Source organism: Megalops cyprinoides, chromosome 24 (genome assembly GCF_013368585.1).
Source record: "Megalops cyprinoides isolate fMegCyp1 chromosome 24, fMegCyp1.pri, whole genome shotgun sequence".
Lineage (NCBI taxonomy): Eukaryota > Metazoa > Chordata > Actinopteri > Elopiformes > Megalopidae > Megalops > Megalops cyprinoides.
In genome coordinates this window covers 8,268,190-8,281,527 of record NC_050606.1, presented here as the reverse complement: position 1 = coordinate 8,281,527, position 13,338 = coordinate 8,268,190, and the positions used below count along the sequence as shown (strand labels likewise).

Genomic DNA, 13,338 nt, shown 5'->3' with positions numbered 1-13,338 from the left:
ACTGTTATAATAGCCATGCACTCTACACACAGCAATTTGAGGAAAAGGGTTTCTAATTTATTTGTGACACTTTTTTGTTCTATTGTGCATTAAACATAGAATGAAATATGAAAAAAATGAAAACAGTTTAGCCAACTACCTCTTATATTATACCTATGTTCTTAAACTGCCATCATATTACCTACAAACACAAACTGCAGATTAACAAAGAATATAGGAGTCATTTCCCCTGCAATGTTGGGTCAAACCCTATTTTTCAGTCAAATTAGTGATTACATTGTGTCATCTGAAGGAAATAAAAGTGGTTTTATCGCTGAAATCGCTCAGTCTCTCAGATAAAGGTGAACTTCTCCTACAAATCCACCCGTGGCTCAATGCTTTTCGATTTAGTCAATAAAAAATGGTCAGAATTTTAATTTCAATGCTCAAAAGTGTCTCCTAAATTATTACAGGTCAATAATGAACCATTTTGATGATGCAGTACTTTTTCTAAATGGAGACAATCCACAAAGATAATTCACAATAATAAATCCAGAAGACATTGTATGAAGAGCATGAATGTTTCATTAGTAAATGGACTGGAAGTAGTTGCATTTTAGTATCCATAGAATGTAGTGAAAATACAGTACCAGTCAAAAGTTTGGACACACCCAAGTAAGAGACTGGAAAAATGAAGATATTTTGATCTACAGACTTATGCTTAAATGCTTGAAATTTGTTTTACTTGTCTTAGACAAATATAATATTTATGAATGAAATTTTTTTCCAAAAAAAAAAAAAAGTAAAAATATTTTATGGCTACCTTGAAGAATCTAAAATATAAGATTTGTGTAAGTTTTGATTTGTTAAACACTTTTTTGGTAACTGCATAATTCCATTTCTGTTATTTTACAGTTTGATGTGTTTACTATTATCCTAAAATGTAGAAAATAATAAAAATGAATAAAACCCTAATATGAGTAGTTGTCTAAACCTTTAACTTGTACTGTATATGTACAATGTGTTCCAAAAGTGCCAATATCTATTAAAGTCACCAGTTATGATATAGAGGCACTGTAAACACAATCACGTTCCCTTTGGTTATAGAATTAAGCCGCTCCTCTTATTCCTGCAAACTGTATTTAGTTTTGGTATGAATTAGATCACGTAACCTGGCAAAGCAAGGATTCCTCTGGACACATGAATTGGCTTGATTATCAATGCCTCTGTGCTGTATTCACTCATGAAAAAAGAGTGGATAATTTAATAATGGGAATGTGAAATATGCATTTAGGGAAAACAAATCTCTTAGAACATAAACAGAGATTGTCTTTATATCCCTGAAGATACATAAAACTGGTTCATTTCATGTTCTCTGATTAAAAGTGAGTTTTAGAATGGTATGCTTTAGATCTCACGGCTTCTAGACCATTTGAAACAATAATCTTATTCTGTGCATTCATTGTTTTTTTTTTTTTTTTAACTCAATTCATGACATCAGTGCTCTTTAATATAAATTCAGACATTTGAGTCAAGTAGACACCAAGGCCGTGAAAAGGTACAGAATAAGACAAAGGGAGGGAGGTGTCCCAGATGCTGGGGTGTTCCTTGCAAACATTTGTTGTCAGTGCCTGAGGGTTAAACTGCAGGAAAACTTAGCTCACTCCTCTTTGATTCTCACATGTAATTTGACAGATTGGACAGAACAGACTGTTTTAGTCTAGTCATGTAGCAAAAGCGAGCAAAAGCCTTTGCCACGGTCATTTGATGTGAATCCATTTTGGAAAAGCAACCAAGCAAATCTATTGGTTGTTTGCACTTGCTTTCAATTTGCAGATATCTGATCATTCTTTTCTTTCTTTTACCTGTGAACTTTGATCAATGGACCAACGTGATCACTGGACCCAAATGTGTCAGTTACCAAGACATTAATGCTGTGCCTGGGGGAATTTTCATTCAGTGTCTTTCAGATGCTGTTTTTTATTCAGCTAGGATTTCCAGTTAAGGATCCTGGAGAGCTGAGCCTTCTCCTTGCTGTCACTCCAGTGATGTTTACCTGCTTTTCTCCTTTGTTTTCAGTGCAAGCCCATTCTAGGCCACGGATTTGTACTGGATAAATACAAGTGTCAGTGCAAGAAAGGATTCTACCATCCCAGCAGAGTGTCTGTCAATGGATTCAAAAGTAAGTTTCACTTGCTTTATTGATAATCTATTTTTATTTTAAAATGCTAACACTCGCATAAAACAAATGCAAACAAACAGAAAATAGCAAAATAGCTCCCTCTCACTTTTGCAACGTAGTGAATATAGTTTAGGAATGAACATTTCAAATAAGTAATTAAAAATGTTTAAAATGGATAAAAAGCAATCTCTCAAAGTTAAATAAATATTAACAAAAGCTGGACTGAACCCGGTCCTGAGTGTATTTGCACTCTGTATTGAGAGACCGTTCGTTACCATGCAAAGACAAACAGCAGTGGCGTGACATCAGAAGAGGAGTATCCAGTCATCGATGCCCACGGGACAGTAAAGTCTCTGTCCAAGAGCTTTAAGCGCATAATTAACTTTGCCGAGCCTGTATTTCCAACCACGGCAATATCAGTATTAATGAGGTTAATGATGTTAACTCGATGACTGAGGAATTGCTTCCACTGAGACACGGACCAAACTAATTACTCTTCTACAGGATTTGAGCTGTGCATCGTTCCAATTGCATTTAAATGCGAGCAGTATTGTGAGTGTACTTCTGGTCTGTTTGTTGAATATTATTCCTGTTATTAGTTTATGATAATTGACCTGGATTTGGAGTTCTGCAATGGTTTGGCTGTATTTGGACATCATATCAGACTAACCTTTGCAATGTAAGAAACTGCAAACAAATTAATTGGGTGTGATGTTAAAAGGCACACAAGACTGTTCTTGGTAAAAATAAAACCTAAGGACAGCGCTGTGGTCAGACATATTCAATGCACTTGGCACATGCAGTTAAAACCTTTCTCCGGGTTCAGTCATTTAAATGATAATTGTAATTGTAATTTTTGGAGGAGGGCCCCAGTGCTCTTTATTGGTGCTCTTTAAGGACTTGCTACTCGGGGTCTATGAAGAGGCTGTGATGAGTAAGAACACTCTGGTTCCCCGAGTTCAGATTCGGAGCCGTTAGGTAGCGGATCATGTGCTGTCCTCTCTTATTTCCCTGTTGCCCTGTGCTGGGGGCCCCTGACCCTGCCCTTGTCCCCGAAAGCAGACGACAGCACAGCAAGCGCTGAAGAGCGGAGCGCGTGCTCTCTTGCACGGCGAAGGGGGCTAATGCGATTAGAGACAGGCGAGGGCCACGTTTTGCAGATATCCTCTCCCAGGCAGCCCACCGCTGGGAAATAACAAACCGCTTAATCCCGGAGGGGGCATCCTCGACACATCGTTGAAGGAAAACGAGGGATATTTTCTGAAACCGCGTTGTTATTTTATTTTTTTTTTTTTTGGAACTGATAGTGTTTTTCCATCGCTTGTGTGGACCTGAGGGATACGTGTGTCCTGAGATGAAGTGCTGGCCTGTTAGTACCTTAACAGCTGTATCATGCCCTTTTACCCGCTCAACCTGTTCCCCGGTTTGACGGCCATTCGGTCCCCAGCAGGGACTGCCCATAGGAGGGCGTTTGGAACATGTCAGGCGGAGGATGGTGGGGGAGTAGCCATGTGCTGCAGGCCCTTGATGGCCACAGATCTGGGATCAGTGAGTCAGCCATCCGTGGGACGTTTTTTGATGTTTGCAGTCAGTCTGCGTCAAGCAGAAAGAGCAGGGAATGAGCTGTATGGAGTGGGCACTAGCCCACCAGCCATCTATCTGGCAGAGGCTTCTGGGGGATTTTACCTGCAGGCAGAGCGGTGGACAGCTGTGTGGATGTTGGGTTACTGTGCTCTCTGATTGGATTTATATAGATATAAATAAATTCAACCCCTAAGCACTGGTCTTGGTCCTGGATCAGTGCCTACCATTTATCACGTTCTGTAGGTCTCGAATCAGGGTTGACTTAGACGATCCTGAATTGGTTGCTAGGGACATGGAGTACTGAAAACCTGTGACTGCAATAGTCTCATTTAGCTCTACAGAAAGTTCACAAATTTTATTTTACTTCTTAAAGTTTTGTCTTAAAAGTGCCACGATTCTTTATTGAAAAGGGACTTTGGTCTCCACGAGGATTCCAGACTGACCAATTATGTCGGTGTGCTGTTCTCTTGATACTCCCAGTCATCAGACTGTCATTATCATCATCTTCACTGTCTAACTGATCGTGATTTAGAAGGTAAGGCAAAAATTACCAATACAGGCAAGAGGAACTTGAGAGAGAAACAGACCATGGCATTAAAATTATATATATAGAGAGGAATATTTCTACTTTTTCAAGGTAATTCCAGGTGCTTTGATATACCATGGTGGGGCTATTCCATTGTTTTGCCCTGAAGTACTACCCTAATCTACACAAAAAGAAGGAGCAGAGCTCCTAAAATAGATCATGAGTCACTGATAGATTCCCTCCGTTTCTTAATGAAGCAATAGCATTGTCAGAGAAACGCATGATTTACATAAAAAGGTTATTAGCATTGGCATTACAATATGAGCATCACTCCTCCGCCTATGCTTTTTCTAATAGGGCGCAAAATACATTATCCTTTGACATGGCATAATTCATCAGCTGTGCATTTTAAGAGAATATTTTTTTTTTAAAAAAGGCTCAGAGATTAAAAAAAATAGAAAAAGAACACTTTAACTCTTTTTGTTTCCATTATACTGTATTTGGAAGTGGAAAGAGAGTTGTGAAATTTTGGTGTGCCGAGTATGACTCCTACGTGCAAAGTCAACAGAAACTCTAGTTAATACAAGGCTAAAATGTCCTTGATGGTCTTGTTTCCTCTTGCTCATTTTGTTCCACTTCTGCTTCATAATCGCTACGCCGCATGGCTGCCAGTCTTGCATGTTGTGGGTATCACAGAACACAACTGTGAGGCTACAGCAGGAGTGGGTTGATTTTTTTTTTTTTTTTTAGATAATCTGAACGATCAGCTGGGCACAATAATGCCAGTGACCTTGCTACAAAAACACAAGGGGACACTTTATTGTAAGGGCCTATGTGCATTGTTAGTGGTCACTTACAAGCGTAAGCAATCACTTGCTGACAAAAGTGGCTTACCGACAAACAAATTGGAAATTGTATAAATCATATTATCTGTTTACTACCTGTTGATTATTGATTTACTCTGTTCATTAATTCTTCCAAAGATAATTCATATTTAATTAATAGGCGCTAGCACGACGAACACATCATTGAGGAAACTAAACAAAAAGCACATTTCAAATCAATACATGAGGCATCAAGCATGACCACCAGGTGGACAAAAAAGGTCACAGTAATCATTTGACGAATAAGGCTGCCCTGGCTACGGTGCTCAGGGAAGCCGGTAATAGCTTCTGTCAATCAACAGATCCAATTAAATCGGGTGCCCTCTTGTGTCTGCCCCCCCTTCCCCCAGGGACAGAGAAGAATTCGGCTGTGTCGGGGGGCTCCCACAGGGAGGGGACGTGGGAGGGGCCCAGTAAGTGCCTCCCCTGCAGGGAGGGGTGTGCCTACTGCAGGGATGACACGCCCTGCCACGCCCAGGAGGACGGCTCGCTCCGCATGGCTGTCATCGCCTTCCAGGGGCTGTGCATGATGGGAGATTTCATCAGCATGGTGGTCGCCTACCACTTCCGCCGGAACAAGGTGAGATCTTCCCAGCCCTTCTCCCAGGCTCTACTGGATTTTCCGCAACTTTTAAACTTTTGTTCTACTCAAAATTCCTTGAGTACGTGACAGTTTTACTGAGGTGTCCAAGTTGCGATGCCCAAAGTCTGGACTATGGGGGCCAGATTTGACCCACCGTGTTTACTGTGTCAGCTGTTTGAAAGGAGAGGGAGGCTCTTTCAGAAATAGATAACTAGATAGCTTTCCATTTCTCTCTGTAAAAGGGCTTGGTTGTCAGGGCTCCCGCCCCCTAGCTGTTGTGTTTTTGTTTTTCCCTGTCCATGTGCCTTTGTTTTCCTTGTGTTCTAGCCCTGCCCCGCTCTCCGCCCTGCCTCCGCCCACCTGATTGTCTCCACCCGCCTGCCTGCACACCTGCTTCCCATCTCCTAATCAGCCCAGCCCTATATCTACCCTGCTTGTCTCTGTGTTGTTTGCCAGATCGTTTCAGTGTTTCTGCCTGTCTCGTTTCCCGCCTGTTTACCCTGTTTGGATTTTGCTGGTTTTTGCCTCGCCTGTTCCTCGACTTCGTTTTTTGCCTGCCCTTCTGTCCTGATTGCCTGATCTGCCTGCCTTCAAGGTTTGACCCTGCCTGTTTCGGTTTTTGATCCCTGTTTTGCCCTTGGACTGCTTACCTGGTATTTTGACCCTGCCTGTTTTTGGACTGCCTGCTTGTTTGAGGATTTTGCTTATAAACGCCTGTAATTGGAGCACTCGTGGTCCGCGTCTGAGTCCGTGCCTGAGTCCTGACATTGGTGTTTTTAAATATGCTTTCCTGGAACAATACAGGTGTAGAAAAAAATGTATCTGACAGGATAAATCTGACAGAGAGACCCATCTGGTGCGCTGTGCCTCTCTCTGCCTTGGTAATGGACAGTTTAGAAAACCCTAATGTAAAGGCTGCCGCAGAAGGACAGAGTGTATTACCACAATCTCACCTGAAAGATTGCGTTTCATTTTGTTTTAGGCCCTTGGCGAGATCCTTGGACTCACTGTGACAGTGTGACAAGTTTAAGCCGTTTCAGTCCTCTTGAGGAAATGGAGATCTGTCTTCTCACAATGGAGAAGTCTGATTAGTCCCGCAACGCATGCAGTGTAGCCGTCATTGCCAAAGAGTGTTGCAGTTTTAGCAGCGATGACCCAATATAAAACACACAAATTATAAGCACAGGCTGACATACCTTGTTCTGCCTCCATTTTCAGATCAAATAACAATCTCTACATGTGAAAGAACTGATAAAACAGTACGTCTTGTCCCTGTGACGGTTAACTTCAGGCGTTATAATCTAAGCTCCAAATTTATGCATTTGCTAAATGACCAAATTCAGGCCAATATTTATGCACACAACTTTATGAGCACACAGCCTAGCATGTGACTAACACCTTTCTCTGGTCTAAGTGAAAAGCTACACTGATAGAGACAATGGAAAGAGCCACACTGGTAGTTGCTTTATCTAATAGTTTTTCATAAAAGTCATTCTAAGGAGGTGGTACTGATCTTTACTTTTAGTTACCATCCCCAAGGCTACTGAAATGCTCAACTTCAGTGAACATAACTTTCCACGTGTCCACAGAAAGTAGCCTTCGCTGACTGCATTTCCTCTGTGAATGAGGTCTATTGCATCAGTGACTGGAAAACAGATCCCACGCAGCAATGTCCCGGAGCTATGGCAGCGCATGAAGGGCTGACAAGCGCACATCATTTCGTATCATGGCAGGAGCCTGCAGTCAGGGCTGTAGTGTGCGGTGTTCCCTGTCAGTGTGCAGATGTACACATCTGAACGCAGTAACACAACGCAATCCTTTTCTCCACCCACCAAGTGTCTGTCTTTGCTTGGTTTGCTTGTCATTAACCTGGCTCTCTTAAGGAATTTGCATGAAGACTGCTGCAGCTGATTAGCATTGTGTAGCAGTACTGGCCCGGGAGAGTTTCCTGCCATTCTGTGAACTGAAAACATGAATGTGGAAGCTCCCTCAGGATCTGAAATAAATATGGGGGAATTATAACTTGACAACAATGAGGGTATAACTTCTCAAGAGAGCAAGAAACAGGGCACAAGCTTCCTGAAAAGCCTGCTCATATCTTAAACCTTGGGTTCTTGTTCTTACTTAAACTTAGGTGAATTTTAAAAATACAGTGACGAAACACTATCAAAAACAGTGCGTAACTTATGGTTTTGTTAATTTTGTCTACCGCTTATTTTCCACATGTATTTTTTGTTATATGCATGATATGTGTGTGTGTGTGTTTTCTTTCCAGAGAATCAGAGCTTCGGGTCTAATTCTACTCGAAGCCATTATGATTGGAGCCCTGCTGCTCTACTTTCCGGTAAGTCTTTGGTTCTTCACTGCTGTGTTGGCACATCTGTGATTCATCTTGAAGTTTAGATGAGAGTACAGGGGTATTGTGGTACCTAGCGTATGCACTATATAACCAGCTGTCCCTGGAATGACTTGCTTTCAACCCTACAGTACCAGTCGAAAGTTTAGACAGATTTTTTTCTTTATTTTTACTATTTTCCACATTTTGGAATAATAGTAAAGGCATTAAACGTATGAAATAACACAAATTGAATTATGCAGCGACCAAAAAAGAATTTTATTTTAGATTCTTCAAAGTAGCCAAAAATATTTTTTAAAATTAAAATGTTTTGAAAAGAAACAAATTTCAGGTATTTAAGCATAAGTCTTTAGGCCAGGTCTTTAGATCAGGTGTGTCCAAACCTGGATTGGTACTGTGCCTCACCTGTAAGGGCTGCAAGAAGAAACAGCCTTTTTGGTGTGGCCGCTGTCCGACCACAGGTGAATGTAGCTGAAACAAGCCAGAGACTCAAAATGGTAAAATCTCTTTTATCTGTAATAAAAGCATATGGCTGCGTACCATCTACCTTATGTATCACGGTGTGCGCCCTGATTCAGCTGGCAGGAAGGAGAGACACCGCTGAAGGCAAACAGTCGGTCTGCATGGGAAATGCTACGTGCCAACTGGCCTGGCTTCTGTCTGCTGTCCAGATTAAAACATTATGCGGAGCAGTACAGCGAGCAGACTGGGTTTCCTGTGGACTTAGAACGCAAGGAAATGAATGTACAGCGAGAGAATATCTGGATGTGTCATTAATAGGAAAACAAAACGAAGAAAAAGGTGTGCTAATTTGTACAATCATTTCTACATGTTTTCCTTAGTTTGTGTGTAATTTTTTCTTTGATATGACATAAATACTGATATACAGCTCTGGGGGTCCCGCGGTATGGCCATCATTGCCTCATGCAGAATGCTTGCACCTGCATGAAAACATGCACAGACATTTATTGATTTAGTTATGCAGAGCAGGCAATCAATGCAATTAGCAGTTCCAAGGTCGTAGAGTGTAAGCACTGTTAAACAAGCAGTAGTTCAAGCTATCGATTCAACCTCAGGGTTAGCTCCTTCAGCCACCTGACTTCTTTATATCAGATGCTTGTGGCCCTACAGAATGTCAGCAGACAGGTGATTGGTTGATTATTTGCAATCAATTCCATCAGCCAATCAAGTTTGACTTATTATTATTAACAAAAGAATTAGTCACAGAGCGCTTCACAGATTGACTGTGTAAATAGTAATCAATCTGGAGGCAGATCCTACAGTACTGAGTCAACAGTAAAGCCAGGCCGGTAGGAGCCTCGTTTTCGGTCTGAGCCTAAATAATTCTTGCGCTGCGCCGAACTATTTTTACCACCATATCAGGAGCCGGAGCACAGGCTGGCGCAGCGCTCCGGTGGCATTCCGCTTCGCAGGGTAATGCATTTTTGATTTTTTGAGTGTGTCACATGCGGAAACATCACTCCCTGTCGGGAATAAGTCTGAGATGTTGGGGGAAAAAAAAACAGAGTTGCCGACTCAGTGAACTGCCGCTCTGCGGCTCTCTCTCCGTAGCGTTTCGGAAAGAGACGCATTAGCATTCGGTCCGGGGGATTAGCGGCCTCGCGCTCTCTCTCTGTCCCAGTGTCTCCCTTCACCGCATCCACCGCTAATGCTGCGTACAATTGTTCAGTCTTTTGTGAAGATACTGTAGTTTACCATATTTGATTCCAAGTCTCCCCTGAGTTCAGCTTCATGGCTGTATTGACTGACACAAACAATAACACCTGAAGTCATTGCGACAGGTAAACTTTACTCATAATTGTTTGAGGACTCCTCATGAAGTCTGTTTAAAAGCTTTGCATTTAGCTGGTATGCTTACAATTGGCCATATTTTAGGGTTACATATGCACTGGTAAAATTCCTGCTACTACTTTTGGTCTTGCAATGGATAATAACACAATAATGCACACCACAATTTCTTTCCATGTTCCATGTGCATGCATATTTGCATTGATACTGTACAAAATGCTGTTGGCATTTTTACAAAATTAGCAAACTTAAGGCTTAAGATTGATAGGTACACAAGTCCTTAGGTATAATTTCTCAAGATGTATTCAGGCTTGCATTCTATGCTTATTAAAATGGTTATTTTTGTATATTAATTATTTATTGAATTCATTCCTACAGCTGGCCTGAAATTTAGTGCATCTAAAGTGGTTAGGGTTAGGGTTGTTTAAGGAATGTGAAATTCATGCATATAAGCAATTCTTGTGCAATTTTATCGTGTTGAATTACCACACTCCTTTTGTATGCATACTTTATTTAGATGCAATAACGTGTAATATCACACTGGGCCAGAGCATACTCAACAACAATATAAGGAGTCAACTGCATTCGATATGTTCATGGCTGAGGTAGTGCTTGTAGCACCGCACTGAAAATAGAACCCTGGCAAAATGAAAACTGTCCGTTTGAATTCATCTGTCACTCTGTTCACCACTGAGCAACACATCACTACACCACAGGGAAACAGAGCAGGAAAAAGCTGCAATTAGATTTGTCAACTGCAGACATTTTGTGAACACACTCCGATAGGTACAATATAAAATAAACCGAAACCTGTGGATTCAGGCAAGTGCTGCTGTGGTACTGAACGCATTAAATTAGACGACTAACTTTGCAAATGAGGAAACGTACATTCTTATTGCAAATCATGCCTTTGAAATTATTCCCCCTCTAGATCAAATAATAATAACATTTCAGTGATAACATGGATTAAATTACTGTTTTTTGTATCTTACACAGTAAAATTAGTTCAGCTTTTGGTGAAAGGATGTATGTATATATAAATATATGATTTACATAAGTGATTTGATTTACAAATTTACATTTTGAATGGCAGTCATGCAAGTATAACTTGATAAACAAATGAATTAACACAACTGCCATTATACAGTACAATGTGCACTGTTTTATCTTAAATATATTGGATTTTTAATTTATTTGAAGAAAGTAGTTATTTGTACACATATTTAAAAAATTACATTTTTTTCTTTTAGCAGCTCGAGTTAAACTTTTTCTATGTGCAATGTTTTTTTTCCAAGTAAACGGCTTCAAAACTATTGTTATGCAGGGAATCTTTAGAGGCTGAATGGAAACCCCAGGTGGTTCTCTGATGAGCTTAAAACTCAAGGTAAAATAGCTGTAAATTCTCCAAAGGTAATATCAGGAAACTTTCCCAAGTGGAGAATTCTCATGGGACTACACTTACCAAGGTGAGTAAGAAGTCAAACCATACTTTGGAAAACTAGTCCAGCATTGGTACTTAAGAAAGGACAATAAAGAACTCTGTTTGAAATTTTAAGCTGAGTCCTTTAAAAAAATGCATTCATCCTCAATTGCAATATTATAACAAAACAGGGTATTGTCCTGGTGATGTTCTGGTTCTTGCGTAAAATTTACTGAGAGCAAATGATTTGCATTCTTTGCATTACATTGCTTTACCCGTTAACAAATCCATTCTGGTTCTGCATCACCTATAGCAAACCCATTGTGTTTCCATGACACCTATTGCAAATTAATTGTTTCTGTGATCCATACAGCTGCGTTTCCACAGCCTTGTGGTAATCCCACCGAAGCAGACATATTTCACACTTGTCCTGAATATATTCAGTGCACGTTGCCCTGTGCATTATGGGAAATGGCACATACAGGGCGCATTGGTAATGGAACACAGCACGCTTTACACACCCTGTTCCCTGCATTGGACAGGCTCCCAAGCAAGGCTGGCACAGACTCACGGCATACTGGAAGGCTAATGAGGCACCGGTGCCCATGGGGCGGTGTATTTTGGCCTTCTGGAGATGTGATATGGCCCCTGTATTTTTCCATACAGGAGGCTGTCACTTTCAATCTGTCTGAGGTGCTAAATCAGACCTCCAAGGCTGGGCTTACAGGAGCCACACAGCTGGACACAGTCATCTGCATGGGGTAGTCTGATGTACTAGTCAGATGTATTAGACGGCTGCGAGCCCTTAAGCCTAACTGTAGAGCGCTGTCATGACGATGCTGCAGTGCTTTCAAATCTTTATTTAAAAGCTGTCTTTGTTATGATTCTGGCCAAGGCTTCTCACATGAAAAAGATTTTCCTTAAAAAAAAAAAAAGACAGGAACAGAGCTATACCCATAAAATGAAGTTATTATAAATAAATACAACAGGTTACGTAAAAGGTTAAAGCAAGGACTAAAAGGGTTTAATCTGCGTTAAAACCGTTAAACAAAACTCCCTGTTCTCTCCTTGCCTTCTCTCTTCTCACAAACCCCATTAATTTAAATCATAAGATCAAACATAATCTCTTGCACACACACCGACTGAGGTGAAAACCGATTTGTTGAATGAAAGTAAAATGCAGAGCCCTTTCAAAACATATTCACATTCATACTAGTTGTAGAGAAATGTTGGTCCATACTAGCGAAGACCAGATATCCACAGTCTCATCAAGTTCCAGTTTTTACTGGTTCTCGCAGTGCACAGTGCCAAGTACGCACAGAAGTTTTACACATTTGCACTCAGATCAGTGCTACTCGGTGCATCTTTTGGTCCCATGTTGTGCTCTATGCATCTTTAAATGGTCCATCAAGTCCTAGCATGACTCTTTAAAAATAAATCCACTGATTAATTAATGGCTGAACTGAAAAATCTGCTTTTCATCTCAAATGTGGTAATACAAATGTGTCATTGCCTTTGTTCCCAAATGTTTGGTCCCTGTCGTAGTTTCCACTTGGCACCATGTATTAGCTTTTTCTGCAACCTAGTTCCTCTAACTCTCTCTGCTGGAAGTGATATGTTTTAGCCTGCAATCAGCTTCAGCAGGCCTTGAAATACACAGTATCTACTGCATCATTCACAGGTTTGTGCTGCTGTCGTTGTAGATCATGAAGATAACCTCACCTTACTATACAGAAGAGGCCCTTCCCTCTTAAACTGTGTCCCCTCTCAGTCTGGAAAATGTCCTAATGAGCACAATTATGAGTGAGGATGTATGGGACTTCAGTCCTGGTGGCAAAATGCTATGTCTGTGGAGGCCGTGCAAAGTTGAAATGGAACTATGTGAGGCTGGCATAGAATTCAGTCATTACTGGCAGGAATCCTCTCCTGGGGACAGGGGCGGATTTAGCTTCCATCTGAATATATATTTGGGCAATTCTTTTTATAGTTTAGAACAGAATAAAAGGACCAGGCTG

At 40.9% G+C, this 13,338-nt stretch overlaps 1 protein-coding gene across 1 annotated transcript in view; it reads left to right on the top strand.

The window, feature by feature from the left end:
- The window catches only part of gpr158b (G protein-coupled receptor 158b), a 62,015-nt gene that overhangs the window by 25,745 nt on the left and 22,932 nt on the right, over positions 1-13,338 (top strand). The window contains exons 3-5 of the mRNA XM_036519131.1: positions 2,059-2,161; positions 5,506-5,735; positions 8,014-8,082. Coding sequence (XP_036375024.1) covers positions 2,059-2,161; positions 5,506-5,735; positions 8,014-8,082 — 402 coding nt within the window. The remainder of the gene's footprint in view (positions 1-2,058; positions 2,162-5,505; positions 5,736-8,013; positions 8,083-13,338) is intronic.